The 19,813-nt window shown below is 47.4% G+C and overlaps 6 protein-coding genes across 6 annotated transcripts; 2 read left to right on the top strand and 4 right to left on the bottom strand.

Moving 5' to 3' along the window:
- The first annotated feature begins 741 nt into the window (after positions 1-741).
- On the top strand, positions 742-3,217 carry EV420DRAFT_1558933 (uncharacterized protein). Its single transcript, XM_060473761.1, has 4 exons — positions 742-1,574; positions 1,623-2,130; positions 2,190-2,875; positions 2,928-3,217. Exons 1-3 carry the CDS (start codon positions 857-859, stop codon positions 2,845-2,847), a joined length of 1,884 nt encoding a protein of 627 aa, XP_060327950.1. The 5' UTR covers positions 742-856; the 3' UTR covers positions 2,848-2,875; positions 2,928-3,217.
- A 549-nt stretch (positions 3,218-3,766) lies between these two features.
- Positions 3,767-5,238, bottom strand: EV420DRAFT_1558928 (uncharacterized protein; the record flags this gene model as incomplete). Its single annotated transcript, XM_060473760.1, has 2 exons — positions 5,123-5,238; positions 3,767-4,995 (listed from the first exon to the last, which is right to left on the bottom strand). A coding segment is annotated over exon 2 (1,229 nt), but the record flags the coding sequence as incomplete, so codon positions are not given.
- A 2,331-nt stretch (positions 5,239-7,569) lies between these two features.
- On the bottom strand, positions 7,570-8,456 carry EV420DRAFT_692685 (uncharacterized protein). Its single transcript, XM_060483113.1, has 3 exons — positions 8,100-8,456; positions 7,646-8,040; positions 7,570-7,593 (listed from the first exon to the last, which is right to left on the bottom strand). Exons 1-2 carry the CDS (start codon positions 8,388-8,390, stop codon positions 7,924-7,926), a joined length of 408 nt encoding a protein of 135 aa, XP_060327948.1. The 5' UTR covers positions 8,391-8,456; the 3' UTR covers positions 7,570-7,593; positions 7,646-7,923.
- Positions 8,457-10,152: 1,696 nt separating this feature from the next.
- Positions 10,153-11,595, bottom strand: EV420DRAFT_1558919 (kinase-like domain-containing protein). The gene is made up of 5 exons (XM_060473759.1): positions 11,333-11,595; positions 10,998-11,282; positions 10,909-10,946; positions 10,542-10,854; positions 10,153-10,491 (listed from the first exon to the last, which is right to left on the bottom strand). The coding sequence occupies exons 1-5, from the start codon at positions 11,555-11,557 to the stop codon at positions 10,255-10,257; spliced, it is 1,098 nt and encodes a 365-aa protein (XP_060327947.1). The 5' UTR covers positions 11,558-11,595; the 3' UTR covers positions 10,153-10,254.
- Positions 11,596-11,616: 21 nt separating this feature from the next.
- Positions 11,617-13,831, top strand: EV420DRAFT_1558914 (uncharacterized protein). The gene is made up of 9 exons (XM_060473758.1): positions 11,617-12,017; positions 12,070-12,241; positions 12,293-12,506; positions 12,563-12,661; positions 12,722-12,801; positions 12,970-13,022; positions 13,071-13,213; positions 13,252-13,408; positions 13,464-13,831. The coding sequence occupies exons 1-9, from the start codon at positions 11,743-11,745 to the stop codon at positions 13,645-13,647; spliced, it is 1,377 nt and encodes a 458-aa protein (XP_060327946.1). The 5' UTR covers positions 11,617-11,742; the 3' UTR covers positions 13,648-13,831.
- Positions 13,832-15,594: 1,763 nt separating this feature from the next.
- EV420DRAFT_692550 (uncharacterized protein) lies at positions 15,595-16,835 on the bottom strand. Its single transcript, XM_060483112.1, has 2 exons — positions 15,702-16,835; positions 15,595-15,645 (listed from the first exon to the last, which is right to left on the bottom strand). Coding segments are annotated over exons 1-2 (870 nt in total). The 5' UTR covers positions 16,571-16,835; the 3' UTR covers positions 15,595-15,644.
- Between the last annotated feature and the right edge of the window lie 2,978 nt (positions 16,836-19,813).

Below are 19,813 nucleotides of genomic sequence, written 5' to 3'. Positions count from 1 at the left end.
AGAGGCCTGATATGAAGGTTGTATTCACATACAATCATAATAATTCTATCAGGTCATACGAGAACTACCATTCTTGTAGAGATTATATTCCGCTTATAATATGGGTACAACACGGTTATAAAATGTACGCGTCGACGATAATCAATTATAACCGATTACACATGTTATAAGTAATTATTGCGATTACAAGCCTCTCGCATGTATTTGTAATCGCTTTGCATTTTTGCTGATGGTGCCTCAATTGAGGAGATTGAATTGGTACCTCTCCAAAGAATATTTCTCGCCCTTCTAGGATTCATTCGGGCCCCGCTTGTCAATATGAATGACGAGAGTTTTCAGAAATCCTTCTATTTCCACAGTAGACTCACTTTACCAGCGTCAGGCTTGCCTGAGGTACAGCGGCAGTTCTGAATTTCACCCTACAAAGGGATAGAGCGGCTGTGATTTACTCAGAGTGTGCCACGTCGAATCCGGTGCTACACCACCAACAATCATAAAATGCCCCACGGAGTTATTTCTCCACCGGACATCTGCCAAGTCGAAATACATATTCGAATATTAATTTCTATTTCATCGCCCATGTGGCCGTCGAGATGTTGCAGAGGAGGTATTTCTCGAAACCCATATGATGCTACGATAGTGCTGGAGAAAAGAATAAAATACGGAGGGAAGAAAACAATAAAGGAGATGCCGAAAGGGGGGAGGGGTAGAAACTGAGAGAACGAGGTAGAAGCCGGGATGCCGGAGGAAAAGCCGCGGCACACGGCAGCGGTGCTGGAACCTCGTTTTGGGCATCACCGGGCCTCAGCCACCCCCAAACAGGTGCGTTTTCATTTCTTTCTTTCACGCCTCCACCATGCTCGTCGACGCTCCATTATCGCCATCCCTCTCACTTGCCGAGTACAATACAACCGACCTCTCGGAATACCTCAACACAGATCTTTTCGGGCCCAGCATCGAGGGTGAATCGCCGTCGTCCTCGTCGAGCGCCTCATCACCTCAGTCAGCATCGCTGTTGACGCCGCCACAGGCACCGCCGTCACCGTCATTTACCGACGTGTATGACTCATCGTCGACGAGCAGCACTCTTTTTAACCTTCTCGAGGACGAACTGAAGCTTGATGGGCAGTCGTCGACGTCGCCGTTCCATTTCCTCTCGAGGTATGAGGAACAGCCGGAACCAATGGGCATCGACCCACAGCTGATGGCAACGTCTGCGGAGGAACCAGTAGAGATGTTCAAGGAAGAGAAGAAGCCTGTACAGCCTGAACCGCAGCCCGAGCCAAAGCAGGAGAAGCTCACGTTGACTATTACGCCCTTTAAGGCTGGTGGTCACGGGAAGTCGCGAAAAGGAACTGTAGTCAACGGTGGTGTTTCCAAAAGGTCCGTAACTGCACCGACACCGGCTGCAGCTCCCGTTGTCGTGCACAAGGAGAAGGAAAACATCGACGATGATGACGACCTCCCTGCTGACTGGCGCCCGCCCCCGGAGGTCTTCGCCAAGATGTCGAGCAAGGAAAAACGCCAGCTCCGGAATAAGATCAGTGCACGAAACTTCCGTGTTCGGAGGAAAGGTACGCCGTCTTTTCTTACTCGTCGTTGGCGCCACTGACATGGCGCAGAGTACATATCGACCCTTGAGCTCGATATCGCGGAGCGGGACCGTCTGTTACAATCTATTAGGGACGAGCTGGGCTCTACTCAATCGGAAAACGTGGCGCTGCGCCAGGAGATTGCGGCTCTGAAGAAGGCTCTGCTAGAAGGACGATCAAATACGGAGCTGACGACGGAGGATATCCCTGTGCTCAACCTCCCACCTCCTGGTCCTATACCAACTCCTGCTCCTGCAGCGACTGTCTCCCATGCTCAATCGCCATCACCGTCCCTCATCACTGCCAATACGCAGAAAGATGTTGCATCGCCTCGCTCTGGGAGCTTCTGGGGTGGCGCATCGAGGATGGGTGGCGGCATCACGCCCGTGCACACGGTACTCATTCCAGAGACGGCATGGGGCAAATCTGAGAACATCAATCCGGCGCTTAACGCAGAGAAACGCGTCAAGACGCCTCTCACTCCCGGGTTCGATGGATTCACGGACAACAACCTCTTCACAATGAAGAATATCGACATGTGCGTAATTATTTTTCCACGACTTTTCTTGCAAGTTATTTACGTACGTTTTCACACAGGTACCGCATGCACTTGTGGTCAAAGATGGCCTCACAACAAATGACCCAACAACTACCCCAGTACCCGCCGTCGCCGCCATCATCGGCACCTTCTTCGCCTCCGACCCCGAACAATCCACTGTTTTCGCCGTCTCCGTTCACCAACCCCTCGTTACCGCTCTATTCCACCCCGCTCCATGGCCTCGCGTCGTTCATGGGTCCCAAATACTTCCAGACATTGCACAAGGCGAACCTCCCCTCGCCGCCTTCGTCTCCGCCGATGATGAGCAAGACACTAAGCACGATGTTGTCAGGGAAGCACTCGACCTCGTCCCAGGGTGGGCGGAGTCCTACGCCTGCTCCGCCGATGAAGGAGCAGGAGCAGGCGTTCGTCGCTGCTCTCGCTGGACAGACGCTGTTCAAGCGTCTAGGTGGGGCGTTCTGGGATGCCTTCTCTGGGTCCGAGACCTCGTCTTCTAGGAAGATTGACGCGGACAAGGTGAGGAAGGTCTTGGAAGGCAAGGCGGTGGTGAAGATCGTGGACGTGGACGTCGAGCCTCGGAAAGAAGTGGGGCGCAGTAAAGCGCCGGTGTCGGTGTCGGAGAATCGTAAGGACGCGTGCTCGGTCACGGCGATTCTGGAGGAGAGTATGAGGAGTCTGACGTTGGGGAAGAAGTAAAGTAAATAATCCGGTGTCCTCTATTCTGGTTGGTATACTCACACTCGTTTTTCTTGGAGCTTTCTAATTCGTCCCATTAGTCATATAAATAACCCCATCTCAACATAGCATAGCATCGTTTTTTTTCTGGAGTTTTCCGTATCTACCTACTTACCTAGAACTGTCTTCACTCAAAAAAATGGTTATAATAGCGTAAAATGAAACAATGAAATGTCCCTTTCATGGTGAAGGAGAGGGAGGGTTGCGCTTTGGTAATAACTAGCCTGGCAACGGGGACTGGGGGCTCTCGAATCAAGTCCCTGTTTCAGAAATCACATGGTTAGTGAACTAATAGGGTAGGCAATTCGATTTTTAAATTTAAAGCGCCGCCGGCATATCATCCCAGATATGGTAGGAATCCTCGAAAACGAACTGGTTCGTACCGTCGCTTTGGTGCCGATCATGATCGAGGTGGCTGTGTTTCTTCGCGACGAATTGTGAAAGGACCAGGCTTTTATTAATTTCTATATACCGCGGTCAGATCATGCCCAGACAAATCTGCAGTTTTGCTTTTTCGCAAGGCAGTATTTATAGGGCCAGATTTTCTAATCGCCAGCTGGAAGACGACACTATCAATAACGTTGACCACAGAGCCCATACGCGACACTCAAATTTTACTCATTGGATTATTTAGAAATTTTCATCAATTGCTTTGACTCATCTGCATCATGCGCATTGCGATTCTTGGAGGAATAAAGTCATGCTTTGAAGCTGGTAAAGAGTCATACCTCGGTTCCTCATAGTAGTCAAATAGATACATCTGACGCGTATTCTGTACCAGCTCTTGATTCATTCATATACACAACGTAGATCAGCGTACTACAATCCAAACTTAGACAAAACTGAATACTCTCTAAAAGTCATTTCGACACCCTCTTTCGCAATCAACGCCTCGACTTGCCCCCTCGAAGCTTCATCCCTATCCAAGAATAACGGCTTACCCAGCTGAATTGAGACGCTCTCCAGCGTCCTGTTTTCCAACCGGTCATCGAGGAGCTGAATAAGAAAGACTAGGCAGTCCTTGCTGACATGGACGTGCGGTCCTTGCCTTCCCTTCGCTTCCGAAATCTTCAACGTCTTCAGCTTTGGGCAGGCAACGGAGAGCTCTCGAAGGAATGGCAAGCCAACGGTAATGTCTTCTATGATGAGAGAAGATAGGTCGGTGAGGCTGTTGATGACGTCGACACAAGCGGGCGTGGTGGCTAGCAGTAGAGAGAGAGATTGCAAACGGTGGAAGATTTGCAATCTTTCTATGAAAGACGTTAACCATGCTGCTGAGTGATGGGTACACGAGATGGCCAGCTCGTCCAACACTGGAGCTAAGAGCTGATCCAGGGCATCGGTTGAAAAAACCTTCAGGGTGCGAAGACGAGACATAGTGGTGACAGTACGGTTTGAGTCGGGAGAAGAGAATCTCATTGGAGTGATATCGAACGATACAAGTGTATCTGCGAAGTGCCGGAAGAATGGGTAATAGCAGAAACGTATTTCTGAAGAACTACACGGTGGGATTCCTTGGAAGTGAATGAGTCTGGGAGTTTCTCGGATGAGAGCCTCGCTTATAAGAGCACGAACAGGTTCAGTGAGAAGAGTATACTGCAATGTCTTCCAGCGTGGGACATGTGATAGGAGGAGTGCGAAGAATGCATCCTTGATATCCGGATCGGCGCGTTCAACACTCTCCGCAACTGTAAGGGAGATGTGTAGGGGTACCCCTCCCGAACGTTTGAGATACTCCGTTAGGATGGGTACAGATGAGGACGACAGAGTAGTTCTATCCTTGAGAAACTTTTTGTACTGTCGTTTATACTGGATCCGATCCTCCTTTACGATGTCAATGCTACTTGGTCCGTATCTTATGGTTTTGGGGACGTTAGAGAGGGGCCATTCTGTAATAGGTTGAGCTATTTGCGCTGCGAAGTGGTCCCAAAGGAATGGATTAGATAGGACCAAGCTCCTCCATCGACGACAGACTCTTCCGTATGACCATGCGCCTTTCCTAACGTCAAGGGATTCGGCAGGGGCGTCGGTGTCAAGGGAGAGGGAGAAGATCCTAGAGAGAATTTCCGTGGGAGCAACTGCTGTAGTGTCTGTCTGAGCGACACTCATCTAATACAGAAAATATCGACGTCAAAGGAAGAAACACCTGAAAGAAAAGCACACACTTACAGTGCAGAACTTGAAGTTGTCTGCTGTGGTTCAAAAGACGCGTCGACTCGGACTATAGCGGCTACCTGACGTTTCTGACAGCACAGAACGAAGAAGAAAAACGGTCGATGATCAGAAGAGCGGCGCTTGATCTTATAGAAGAATTTTTGTTGACTCAAGAATGATCGTTGTTCGCTTACCAGCGGTGTCTCGGAGCCGGTGACACCTGGATGACGCAGAATTGATGTACTCGCAACCTCCGCTACATTCCTTCTTTCCACACTCGCAACGGTTCGAACCCCGCTACCTTTGCCTAACATTATACGTTTGGTGAGCGACCACTAGCCTTCCTAGACAGTGGTCTTGCTCTCTCGCTTTCCATTTACCATCCTCCAGCATCTGCAATGCTTAATGCGTCGCGTTATGGCACAATTTAGCACATCGGGACCAGGTTTTATGCATGGAAAATCGAGGCTAAATCTTTGTTTTTCCGTGGAACACCATTATGGTTGCCTGTTCTTTATACCACCATCTGGAAAGAGGTAGTATCAATAATTGTTCTTCTTGCGCGACGTTTTTGCTCTGTACATCCAGGGATAGCCCCTGATTAATTTCTGGTCAAATATTGGTGTCTTTTCCAGTGGTCCTCATGAAACTAAAACGTCCTTCGTACCCCACCTTACTGGAGGCGTTTCTTTCGGGCCTATCGTAATTTTCTTACTATCATATGTGTGGAACTATCCCATCTTTCGATTGTCAATCAAACCTAATTTTGCGTATCTCCGCACTATCTTGACGCGACGGAAATGTTAGCGAGTACCAACGAGGGTCGCCTGCCTGTTAGTAGAAGTATGACTTGTCAAGTTCTCACAGCAATAGTGATTCCTCACCGTATGTCAGTTCATGACAGCATGAACGGTCTAAACAAATTTATCAAACAATGGGAAATATTATTCTAGTCTAAATCGCTAGTACAACTCCGCGACATGAATGATACTATTCTTACCCGTGGCTCGACCCTTACAGGGGATATTTTCCCTTGTTCCATGTATGTAACATGGGCGCTTGTTATTCTGACAGTGTGATACGAATCTGACCCTTCGGTCTCACAGGCGATCTTGGCGACAGTAAATTACGACACGCGTCGCGACGCGTCACAGAATGTTAAACCCCAAACGCGCGTCGGTACATATAGATTAGGGAACAGAATTCCCGACCTTATGTCAGTGGGATCAGACACGCCAAACTCAAAGATAACAAGCGGCGCAGTACATCGAGATCTGGGAAGGGAAGCACTACAAACTCCTGAGTAAAACATGCGGGCATGCTATCGCTATACCGTATCGAGGTTCTCTTGTGAAACATCAAAGAATCGGGCGGAGAATAGACACTCCTGATGTCCGGATTCTCCTCGTGTCTAGTGGCAATGTCAGGGAAGCGCTAACATCAGTTGAAATAGCGATTCGAGCCATGTAGATAACAGCACTGATCAAGATCAGGATTGAAGCAGGTCTTGGAAAGAATATGGACGACAGCAAGCTTGAGAGTATTGACATCGCGAATCAAATCCCACAGAAGATTGGAGAATACGAATCTTTGTGGAAAAACGCGTTGCGCGGCAGATGTAAAGCCACAGTGTCGAGTCAAAGAACCGTGTGAACAACTCCGGTGCCGCAGTGACTCAGAGAAGGTGGCTGCTTTTGCAATATGGATCTCCATTCTTCAGCCAAACGGTAACAAGCTGTTTCTTCCTGACGTACTTGATGAATACTGCGGGTGGTGAAATAATCTGTCACTTGCGAACTTCTAGATTCAACGCATGCGTCTATCGAGGAGCGCATTTGGATCGTTGTGCAAGAATAAAGCAGAAGTTCAAGAACAAGGACGCGGTATTTCATCCAGTTAACCAAATGTGGAACTCCACGGTACGATATTCCAGTTGAGGAGTTAATGTAAGGATTGATTTTCTTCTCAAGAGAAGCGTATCAAAAGTGGTCTTGGGCCGAGTTATGTGCAACATTTTTCTTGGCGGCAGGGTGAGGGTTTGGAACCTAGATCATCAGCGAAACAGGAGCGCATGGGGAGAAGTCATTAGTCGACATGCAGTAAATCACTACCGAGTCTTCGGGACAGGAGTTGAAACGGCCAGTAATAAGACCGCGCGGGTGACGCCTAAAGCCACGGATGGGGGTTCCAAGTCTAGTCTTCTTCCAGAGACCTGAAGCGTCATACATAACATCAAAGCCAGCGGAGATTCATCGCATGTTTAGTGGAGATATCGTAGAAGCATCGAAATCAATCAAATTGGTGTAAGAGCCATGAGCCGAGGTAGCCACACGATTTTGAATGGACAAAGGGCCCGCTGAGAACAGCGCAAACTTCGGAGTACACGGAAAACATGACCCAAAATGTTTCAGCGAGCGAGTGTAGAGCACAAAAGCTCAAAGGAAAGAAGAAGGAAGGCGGAGCCGTCATAAGTCAGAAAGAGCGTGAGAGTGGCTCGGTACCGTACTGACTCGTTAACGAAAAAGCCGTGTTTCAATACGGATATCGGCGTTCCTTGCACAAATGTTAGGGTACTTGATCCCGGGTGTCGAACAACTGTGCGTACACTTTTGATCAACTAGGGCAACTTTGGTCATTTCCCAAATAAGACTCCTCGTACAATAGATTGTATGACATAGAAGACAAAAAAATTCAGAGATAAATTACAAGATAACAGAATAAGGATATTCACCTCCACCCAAAAAAAAAAACAGTAAATAGCCTCTAGACATAGGATCGGCAAGGAGGAAATACATAATATAGAAAACGGAACCAAAACCAGGGGACATGTGGGGCGAAAACTTCATTCGACCATATCCTCCATGTCAGAGACGATTTGCCTGCTCATGAGACTATATGTTCAAATTCACGAAGCGCCTCGGACGCTGTCGGTCTCTTATCGGGATCGACAGAAACCATCTTCCGTAGTAGGGGCTTGAAGTCGTTTAAACCAGTATACACCTAATATTAGCTGTCAGTATCACAAAAACATGTGTCATGATGAAGATAACGGAACGTACTTCGAATATATCGAGCATGGCGACCCCAAGCTGATAAACATCTGCCTTGAACGGGTTATAGAGCACGTCATCCGAATCCTTCATCTCGGGTACGCGCTGACCCACGATTCCCGAGACAAGGGCATTATGAATCCCATCAGGGAAGAATTCCGCAAATTCGAAATCGATATAGTAGTAGTCGACTGGCCCGGCACGACAACGAATTTCAGTAAGTCGATCCCATTCTATGTCGTCATGGCTAATGTTGAAAGCGAAATGGTAGCCTTTAGGCATAACGCGCCTGTGGTCCATTACAATGTTCCTGACGCTGATATCCCTATATGTCGGACAAAATACATGAAATGGGAAACACCAGGAAGTGTTAACAGTACCTATGCGCGATGCTTGTGCTATGCATGAATTCCAAGCCTTGATTAATGTAGTGAGTAAAGAAGATCGTGTTAATAGTGCAATACTCACAGCAAGTAGTTGTCTAAACAGCTCTATGAACTCCAAACGACAATGGAAATCGGGATTTGCAAAGTAATGAAAATGGACATGACTATTAGAGCCCAATCTTGTAACCTTGGAATCCGGAATGCGTTGAGGATAGGTATAGCATTATTACGAGGATCCTTTCTCATTAGTTCTGTCGAGATAAACTGCGAGATTGACAGTTCGTACTCCCCTTTCTGCAATGATACGACCTTCAGGATGACTTTTGAACCATCAGGGAGACGCGTGGCGTCGATAATTCGCCAGCCCTGTTTGTTGATGAGAAAGTAGCAGACTTTGAAAGCTGAAAAATTTGTCTATGATATGTTGATCTTTCTAGCACCTGAGCGTCCTTGGTTGAGGTTTCGACTCCCAAGAAGGAATCCAGTCCGGGTGATATCAGGGCCAGAGCATGTATCCGCGAGAAGCAAGGAAGGGTTGGAGATTAACCCGGAACAGTTCAGTTTCCTTGCGCTCTCAGTCAGAAGGAATATAAAATTCGACACCCTCAGGTGGCTCTGGCGGATCCATGCCTGAGCGACAAGTGATGGTTGAGTGATATCGAAGAATTATGTCATGATTTGGGTCCCTGTTTTAGTAATACTGCTGTCCGGACCGGAGAACCGGGTCGAAAAACTGTTTGCGTTTTGGTTTTGACCTTACCGTTCCCTTTGCACGTCAGGTGTTGGGATTTGGCAATCCGGCATCATGCCGAAGTTGCTTACTTAAGGTAGAAGTCGTAGGGAAAAGCGTGGAACAGTTCTAGTAAAAGTACATTTAGTATAAAAGTAGGTACTTTAGGGTAGATCCTCATGCGTTTGCAGAGCTCAGCCAAGCGCAATACTATTGGCTTGCTACCGCGCATGTGACACTGGGAACGAACCGATACCCCGTTTTCCAACATCAGGCAATGCAAAAATATTATTCTACTCGAGTATACAGACTATACAGGTATTCTAACAAGAACCTGTCCCGCACTCATAGAACTCACTTGAAGCCACATTCCGACTGGCAGCAAATTTTGAAAACTCGACCATCAATTGACAGAGGAAGTGGCGTGAACAGCGGATGTTTAATCGACATACAACTTAGAATTATCGATCCTAAGGACAGGTTTGAAGCGAACGGTGAAGAGAACACTCGGTGGATGGACTCAACCGTAATCTGTCTCGAGAATGTCAGACATGAGAGATAAGGAACATCATAGCCAGCTTTGGACCCAGAATACCCCCATCGCATGGTATGATATCAGGGAAGCGTCGAAAACAATCAAAGTGCTGTGAGAGCTTGGGAGAGCCACGAGGCAAGGTAGCCACATGGTTTGGAACGGATGACAGACGCCAAAGGAATAATGCAAACTTTAGGATCTATAGCATCCAGTGTCCCGCTGGCAGAGAGCGGGTATAGCGAGCATAAGGAAATCTGTCTCAGAGGAAAGAGAAAGTGGTGCGGCTGAAAGATAAGCTAGCGTCATGACTTAGGAAGACCGTGAGAGTCACTCAGTACCGTACTCACTCGTTAACGAAAAGGTCGCGGTGCAATGCGGAGCTACGCGTATTGCTTGCGAGTCAGTCCACGACATCTTGCGCCGAAAGCAGGGCCCTTCTCTAAAAGTGTGATACAGAGCTAAATTACAGAACGGCTGAATAATGATAATAACCTAATAAATAGTGAACAACATCTAAACGGACGAGCGGCAGGGGGGAAAGATACGATAGAGAAACCGGGCCCAAAACCATGGAACCAACGAGTCACACAGCTGGTTCGACCATATCCTCCATGACAAGGAGGCTTGACTCGACCGTGAGACTACAGCCTCGAATTGGACCAGCGCTTCTGACGCTGTTGGTCTCTTATCAGGATCAATCGAGGCCATCTGCCGTAGCAAAGGTTTGAAGTCATCAAGTCCAGTATAACGCTATCGCTGCAATGAGAAAACACAAGCCAGAGGATAAAGATAGGCATCACCTCAAATATATCGAGCATGGCAACACCGAGCTGATAAACATCTGCCTTGAATGGATTGTAGAGCGTATCTGAATCTTGCACCTCAGGAACCCGCTGGCCCGCTATTCCAGAAATGAGGGTTTTCTCCCTTCCCTCGGGGAAGCATTCTGAAAACTCGAAATCGATGTAACAGTAGTCTACCGGACCAGCACGACAACGAAGTTCGGTCGGTAACTCCCATTCGATGCCATCGTGGCTACGTTTCAAGCCGAAATGGTAACCCTTAGGCAAGACACGCTGATGGTCCATGACAATATTGTTTACACTGATGTCTCTGCACATGGGTCAATATTAGAGAAGTAAAGACATCGCAGAGATTGGACGGCACCTATGCGCAATGTTTTCACTGTGCAGAAATTCTAAACCCTATAATCTAGATGAGTCAAGCTAGATCATTCTTGGAAAACAACACTCAACGGCGAGCAGCTGTTGAAACAACTCGATAAATTCCGACCGGCAATGAAAAGGAGGGGATGCAAAGCCGCGAAACATGGGCATGACTATTATAGCCCAATCCTCCACACAGGGAATCGGGAATGCGTCCAGGACAGGTATGGCATTATTACGAGGATCTTTCCTCATTTCTTCCGTTGATAGAAAATGCGTAATCCCCAGTTCAAACTCGTCCGGGAGCAATGATACAGCTTTGAGGATAACTTTGGAACCGTCTGGAATATGCACGGCATCTATTATTCGCCACCTCTGGATGTTGATGAGCATTTCAACCAGGTGTAATCACCATTCGGACTTACACGATGGCCGTGTATAACATGTTCATCCTCGTAAGATCTGATTGGCGCCATCGGTTTAGGATCGGACTTCCAGGAAGGAATCCAACCCGGGTGATATCGTGGCCGGAGCATATATCCTTGGGAGGCAAGGAAAGGCTGATTATTAACCCAGAACATTTCACATTCCTTGCGCTCGGAATTCGGTGGTATGTAAAACTTTTTTGTCGGAGGTAGTTTGGAATCCATTTCTGGCGTGTGATGGTTTAAGGGAAGGTGTGCGTATTACATCATCATCTTTGGTTCGGCTTGGATTCCTATTTTAGCAGCTTCCGCCATGCCAGCCGGCTCGACTTGTTTCTGGATTTGAACTTGAAATACGCTCTCGAGCAATTCCTCTTCAAGTTGTGGTCTACCCTGATCTGTCAACTTGAATGGAAATCTCCGAAAATGTGATAAAAGGCGCCTCATCCGGTGGGCTTTCTGTACCCTCGCTTCTTCCCTTGATAGCTTTCAGTCTCCGAGTCATGGCTAGCCACTCTGCCACCCAAGATGTGAAGCTGCGACTTGCTATTATCCGTGGAAAGGAAATAGACTATGTCAAGGCCATCGCAAAGACCGTTGAGTTGGAGCTCGAGAGCATGGCTCCTGTTCCAGAGGGAAATACTGGAAAAAACGTAGCAGAAGATTGGTTACAGGACGTAAAAAAGTTTGTTTGTCTTAATTTTCATGTCTTTATGATGTTGAAAGCATCTCATTAGGGCTTTGAAAGAGATAACCCATCTAGAGGACGAGAGCCGAGCCCCCGCCACCCGTGAGGAATGGTACACGACAGTGAAAAATCGCTTCCGAGGCCTGCTGATTTCCACTCCTCTCAAAGGGAACCTTGGAAAGATTTATACAGACTTGATGGCCATACAGCAGAACGCAAAGGTACGTTTTTCTACCTCAGCTTCTTGGTAACATCGTTTTCATTTGCTATAGAGAGAATCTGATAGCAGAAGAGCCCGGAACGCACAGTCACAGGCGCTCGCCAATGCAAATGCCTCCCCTGCTCCAGTTTTTTCTTCGTTGACTGAGCTTCCTGGTACCGGGAACTCTGGTAGCAAGTTTCTCACTAACCTGTCCAGCAAAAGCAGATCAATGTTATCGTTTCCAAGAACCAGCAATAGATCTACCAGTCGTGGACTTCCTATACGTAAGTATCTGAAATAAATGGGTTCATATCTGTCTCTTGGTTCTCAAATCCCTCAGATTCACAAAACGATTTAACTGTTTCCGTCCCCCAGCCCAATATCAGGCAAGGTCAACATTCCGTGCCACCTTTGCCAGTACAGAATGTGGGTACAGCTGGTGCGTTGCGGGTGTTATACCAGGCATCTTTCGATCATTTGTCTTAGTTCTCTTCACTAGGATATAACGCTAATCCTCAAGAAAACACCAAGCCTTACGTCCCCCAGCCAATCATGCCATGGGATGAGCACAACCGGTTTGTATCCCATTCTTTCACCTGTCGCAGACTCAATGATGGTTTGCTCTTTTGTTCAGCTTAGTTAAGAGGTTAGAAAAGTACATTTTTATTCTCTCCTTGTTTAATCTTCCGTGCTGATTAGTTTCTTCACTATCTCTCCGGTAAACATATTCAACTCACTCCCGAGCAGATTCCACAAGGTTTCCGCTTGGCTCCCGCGTCTCATAGCAACCACTCATCGTCGTGAGCTTGATTGCACTGCAGCCACCCACAGATCTGATAGCCTTCTAGGAGCGTGGGACAGGGACCTGTGAGCTCGATCCTGGGACCTCCTGTCAGAAATTCCAGTGAGACCACCAGACCGAACAACGTCATCAACACCGGGAGCAATAATACTTCTGACTTCGTCCCTGGTCATGCTCACCACCTCGTCGGTAAATACGACCCACACAACCAATACGTTTGGAGTCAGGTATGCGCCTGCGGAATCTACATCCCACGTCCCTTGGCTCACAGTGTGGTTTCAGGATCCCTCGACGAACTTCGATGCATGATAACGCTTCTTCGTCTTCCTTAGGCTCCTCCGGTTCATACTGGAGTTCTGAGAGCCAGTATCAAGCGTACCTTCAGTAAGTGACGCTTTGACAAACATAATTGGGAATGTGATTGACTTTATCGGGTTAGACAAAGTGGCTACTTGCAGCCGAGTGGCCAGGCAGGCACTTCAGCCAATCCCTTCGGTCAGGCACCCCATGGGGGCCAAAGCGGAGCAGGTTCCTCCAACCATAGTAGCTCGCATTCTCATGGGTACGTTGTGGCATCATTTCCTACTGCGATGAAACTGATTGAGTTAAATACCAGCCACTAAACGCCCAATATAATTCTGCATTGATTGCTTCTGAGTCGCTGTTTCCTGTCTTCCTTCGCCGTGCTTTCCATATACCACTCGCTATCAAATGTACGAAATTGGACTGAAGAATTTTACGAAAAGATATCTTTTCCGTATGCCAGTACAGATTCAGTTATTCTATTGGTCTGGTGAATATCAGGACTCGGCGTGTATAGAGCTGACTTGGAGTCAGGCTCGGACTGGCGCCGAAGTATGAGTTTCAACCTAAACTGACAGAAGATCATGTTGACGGTGACTCGTTAATCGACATCCAATCCAGGATTACCGATCCCGGGGACAGAGTTGGGACTATAGATGAAGAGATAACGCGGCCAACATCGATACCAGGACTCCGACTCTAATCTACTCCTTAAGATCTCGGAGACACAAGGCATCATACACGACATCAAGGTCAATAGCTATCCTTGGGACTCGCATGCTTACTGAGGATATTGGAGAAGCATTGAAACCAATCAAATTGCTGTGAGGGCCACGAGTCAAGGTAGGAACTGGTAGGAACGGTGCATTCTGTGTCGAGTCTTGCCATGAACAATGCTGACTCGGCATGGTGATTTCCGTGTCCTTTCCAATTATCCTGTGGTTGCTAAGCCTCATAGTGTGACTCCCATAGAACGGCAGCATGGATGCTTACAGTAAAATCAGAAGCATGGGTGCCCAGATGCGTAAGCACGCGATGGACCATGACAATAGCATGACACCCACGCTCTGTATCCCGAAGAGTCTGGCTCCATGAATACTCCTTTAGGGGATTTACGTGTGTATGTAGTTATTTCAAGTGTTTGACGGTCACAGCAATCAAATCGCCCAGAAGAATGCCGCTCCATCGTCTCACAGGTCTGATGCTGTGAAGATCGAACAAGGACATGAGGCCCAGCATCAGCGAATAGAAGAACTTTCAAGGGCCAGAATATAATATCGCGTGTTACGGGATATATCAGACATGCGCCGAGATCAGTCAAATTGGTCTGAGAGCCACAGTAGATGGCGGAAGCGGAGAACAATGAGATCGTAATCGGTCAGGCATGACAAAAATCATTATGTATTCCAAGGCGTCGTGGGGGATATATCTCAGAGTGAACCCTGAGTAACGCTGTCGTGAGTCAAAAACTTAAATCTCCATGAGAATGGTGTCGGTTCCGCCATCGCCGATGACTCACAAGGTACCACGGTCTGCGATACGGAAACCAGCGTACATTTTCCAATGGTCGGTGACTTGTTTTTGGATCGAGTACATCTGTCTGAGCGACACTCATTTAATATAGATTGGACCTGATGTCAAAGCAAGACACACCTGAAAGAAAAACAATCACCCACATTGCAGAGCTGGCTTGCTCTTGTTCAAAGACACATCGACTACAGCAGCTACTTGCGATTGCTGAGTGTTGCTGAGCGCACAGAACGAGAAAGAAAGGTGCTCAAAAGATCTTAGTAGAATCTTCGTCCGATGAGTGTTGTTCAGATAGCCGAAAGCAGTTCGGCATTTTCCGTTGCATGCCTTTTCACACGGACAAATGGTTCGAACGACGAACCCAGCTACTCTCACCTTCACTTGGATATCGCCGCATGCTTACTTAATGAGCAACTGCCAGCATTTCTGGATAGTACTCTGGTCCTCCTGCTTAGCACACCTGACACCTCTTGGGTTGGCTTCCTCAGTTCAAGAAGTTTTCAACAGTGTGTCGCGTCACGACGCCGCTTTTCTTTTCTTTTTAACGACACGACTGTATTTGGATGGCCCAGATTTTTTATTACTAACTGGCAGACAACACCTTCGGTGATGTTGATCACGGAATGTGTACGCGACAGTCCTACTTTACTCGTTGGATTAATTAGAAATCTCTGTCAATTGCTTTAACTCATCCGCATTATGTGCATTGCGATTTGTGAAGGAACCAACTCATGCTTCGAAACTGGTTAACCATACCGCTGTTTTGCGTAGGAACCAAATATATACATCTGACGCATTTTCTGTGTCAGCTCTTAATTCATATATTCAACGTAGATCAGCTCACCACCACTCAAACTCGGCCCAAACTGAGAACCCTCTAAAAGTCATTTGGACACCCTTGGCAATTAACGCCTCGACCTGTCCCTTCAAAGCTTCATCCGTCTCCAAAAATAACGGCTCGCCCAGCTGGATTGAGACGCTCTCCAGCGTCCCGTTTTCCAACTGGTCATTGAGGAACTGGATAAGAAAGACTAAGCAGTCCTTGCTGACGTGGACGTGTGGTCCTTGCCTTCGTTTGGACTCCAAAATCTTCAACGTCTTCAGCTTTGGGCAGGCAACGGAGAGCCCTCGGAGGAATGGCAAGTCAACAGTAATGTCTTCTATGATGAGATCAGATAGAACGGTGAGGCTTTTGATGACGTCGACACAAGCGGGCGTCGTGGCTTGCAGTAGAGAGAGAGATTGCAAACGATGGAAGATTTGCGATCTTTCTATGAAAGACGGTAACGATGCTGCTGAGTGATGGGTACACGAGATGGCCAACTCGTCCAACACTGGAGCTACGAGCTGATCCAGGGCATCGGTCGAGAATACCTTCAGGGTGCGAAGATGAGACATAGTGGTGACACTATGGTTTGAGTCGGGAGACGAAAATCTCATGAGAGTGACATCTAGCGATACGAGTGTATCCGCGAAGTGCCGGAAGAATGGGCAATAACAGAAACGCGTTCCTGAAGAACTACACGGTGGGATTCCTTGGAAGTGAATGAGTCTGGGAGCTTCTCGGATGAGAGTTTCGCCTATAAGAGCACGAACAGGTTCAGTGAGAAGAGTGTATTGCAACGTCTTCCAGCGTGGGTCATGTGTTAGGAAAAGTGTGAAGAATGCATCCTTGACATCAGGATCAGCGAGTCCAACACTCTCCGCGGCCATAAGGGAGATGTGCAGGGGTACCCCTCCCGAACGCTTGAGATACTCCGTCAGGATGGGTACAGACGAGGAAGACAGAGTTGTTCTATCCTTGAAGAAATTGTTGTGATGTTGTTTATACTGGATCTGAACCTCCTTTACGATGTCAATATTGCTAGGTCCGTATCTTATGGTTTCGGGGATGTTAGGGAAGGGCCATTCCGGAATAGGTTGAGCAATTTGCGCTGCGAAGTGGTCCCAAAGGAATGGATTAGATAGGACCAAGCTCCTCCATCGACGACAGACTCTTCCGTATGGCCATGCGCCTTTCCTTACGTCAAGGGACTCGGGAGGGGTGTCAGTGTCAAGGGGAGAGGGAGAAGATCCTAGAGAGAATTTCCGTGGGAGCAACTGCTGTAGTGTCTGTCTGAGCGACACTCATCTAATACAGAAAATATCGACATCAAGGAAGAAACACTTAAAAGAATAGCAGACACTTACGGTGCAGAACTTGAAGTTGCCTGCTGTGGTTCAAAGGCACGTCGACTCGGACTATAGCAGCTACTTGAGATCGCTGGACGTTTCTGACAGCACAGAACAAGGAAGAAAGGCGCTCAACGATCATAAGAGCAGTGCTTAATCTTATAGTAACATTTTTGTCGACTAGAAATAATTGTTGTTCGCTTACTAGCTCCGAGCCGATGACACTCGGATGACACAGATGAGAATTAGAGTATTCGGCAACTTCCGCTGCATTCCTTTTTTCCACCTCGGCAATGGGTCGAACCTAGCTACCTTTGCCTATCGTTATACGCTTGGTGAGTAAATTGTACTAACCTTCCTGGATGGTAGTCTTGTCTTCCTGCTTTTCATTTAACAGTCCTCAGTTCAAAAAATCTGCAATCATGCGTCGCGTTACGGCACCACTTACATCGGTGCGAATTTTTATGTATAGAAAATCGAATCATCATCAGGCTAAATCCGTTTTTTTGTATCGCATAGCACTATTCGGATAGCCAGGTTTTCATATCCCCAGCTGGAAGGCGGTACTATCAATGGTTTTGACTATGGACTTCGTACACGGCCAGTGTTCCTGCTCTGCTCAATCTTTGACTCTGATCGGTGTTCCTCGATAGGCCCTCATGACACAAAAAATTCCTCGTTTCTGACCTTATTCCATGTGTTTCTTTCAGGCATATCGTAATTGTATTGCTATCATATGTGTGAAGATATCCCATCTTTAAAATGTCAGTCAAACTTAATTTTGCATATCTCAGCACTGTCTTGGCGCGACGGAAATGCGACGGAATGTCATCCGGACCTTGAGACTCGGACTGCAGCAGAAATAGCCACCATGGACGGCTGGTACACGGCTGTCTACCATCGCTTTATAGCTGTCCTTCCGACTTCGCAAACACCACTACGTGGTGAGTTATCTGCTATCTTCACAGAGCTGAAGAAGATACACATCCACGCGACGGTACATTTCATTTTAAGTTCTCTTCGAATTGTCGTCACAATGTTGTATTTCCAGCAAGAATCGCAGATAAGAAAGCTTATGAATAATAACAATCTGGAAAACTCCGGTACTAACCCCCAATCGGAACCATTCTTTGTCTACGCACCTTATATGGATACTAACAGCACCAGAGGAAGGTACGTACAGTTCTAGCGTGACTCTTAATGTAATATTTTCTAATTTACCCATCAGTGTTTCCCCACCGACGCCACAAGCGGGTCGTCCTCGTCCTTGGCTGGCTCAGACAGGAGCGTAAACAGCGTATATCAATCATGGATGCAGTGAGTGGTTCATTTACCGTACAGAGAAGACGATCGCAATCTGACAAAGCGGCAGCTACAGCCAGCTGTACATTCGTGCGATTTCATCCCCGAGAATCGTCTCGTGGTGGCCCCCGCAATATCGATTTCTCCCCAGAAGCGCGGTATGCAATTTATCCCTCTCTCGCGCTACTATAATTGATGAAACCGGTTACTACTGACAGGCTTGAATGAGGGATTGACGGAATGTCTAGCAACGGATAAGCTGTTTCGTATACTTTGTGTTAATGTGCTTTCCATGTTACCGTTGTGTTGCTATCGAACGAAGGAAATTGCATACTTCTTACGGGCCGAGCAGCAGAAGATTATAAGTCGTCGTTGTGTCATGAATACATACGGTACAGTATGGAAAGGACTCTGTCAACGGGTCACGCAAAAACGTTCTTCTCAAGCTCAGGAGGCCTCCTACAGCGTAGGTTAATTGGGCAAAGGTCGTGGAGCCACTCCACGAGATGAGATTACGGAGGACAAAAATATGATATTCCTAGCTCGTGCTCATCGGCGAAAACTGATATCACTTTAAGGATGACTTTACATCCATCAGAGAGTCGAGTAGACGTCTATTATTCTCCACGCCTGTCTTTCAATGAGATATCAGAATTAGAAGTGCAGAACTTACCCGGCCGTGGTGAATTACACGCTGGTCCTCATAGAATAGCAACAGTTTTCTTCGATGAGGGAGTCCAATCAGGATGATGATGTTTCGGGCGAAGTATGCAAACTTCTGTAGCGAAACATATTGTAAAAAAATGAAAGATCTCAAAGAAAGCTTATTTTGAGAAAGGCGCAGATACAGCGGCGCAGTACAGTCGACTTGGCGCGCTAGCCGCTTCGCCCGAGATGGTACTTGCGCGTTTGAAGCGGATCAGCTGTCCTTCTTGCGTCGTGCCAATGGAAGGAAATATTTAGCGAGTAGAATGCGTCACATATTCGTAAATATCGGACGAGAGCATGTATCGTAGCCCGTGCGGATTGAGCGGAATGATAATAATAGTAGGGAATGGGGTGGGTGAAAGGAAACGGTATGTATCATGGCAAGAGCATTCAGAGCGTGGCAAACATTATAACAAGAAACGTGGTTTTTCGTGGATAGGGATTTCGTAGTACTGCGCCCACAGGAGGGGCCGGTCAGGGCGAAGTTGAATAGGAGATATTTGGAGGAATTGTCGATAGGGGATGTGAGGACCTTGGCATTGTGTCAGATTTACCGCTAAGGAAGGTTATAAGCGAGATTCCGTGTAGCACAAAGATTCCTTACTCCATGTGGCCAGTAGCTTATATACATATTCGTCGGTGTCATGCTCTCAGCGCGTCTGAACACAATAGAAGAGTCCGAAGAAGGTCTAGCCAGGTCGCTTTGTTCCAATTCGCTAGATGGGAGCTCGTATTGCTTCAAAGGATCTGTTTGAAGTGAAGACACCGACATAG

This window comes from Desarmillaria tabescens, assembly GCF_030435595.1.
Source record: "Desarmillaria tabescens strain CCBAS 213 chromosome Unknown EV420scaffold_31, whole genome shotgun sequence".
Classification (NCBI taxonomy): Eukaryota; Fungi; Basidiomycota; class Agaricomycetes; order Agaricales; family Physalacriaceae; genus Desarmillaria; species Desarmillaria tabescens.
Note: the sequence above shows the minus strand (reverse complement) of the source record. Positions and strands in the feature narration are given on the sequence as shown.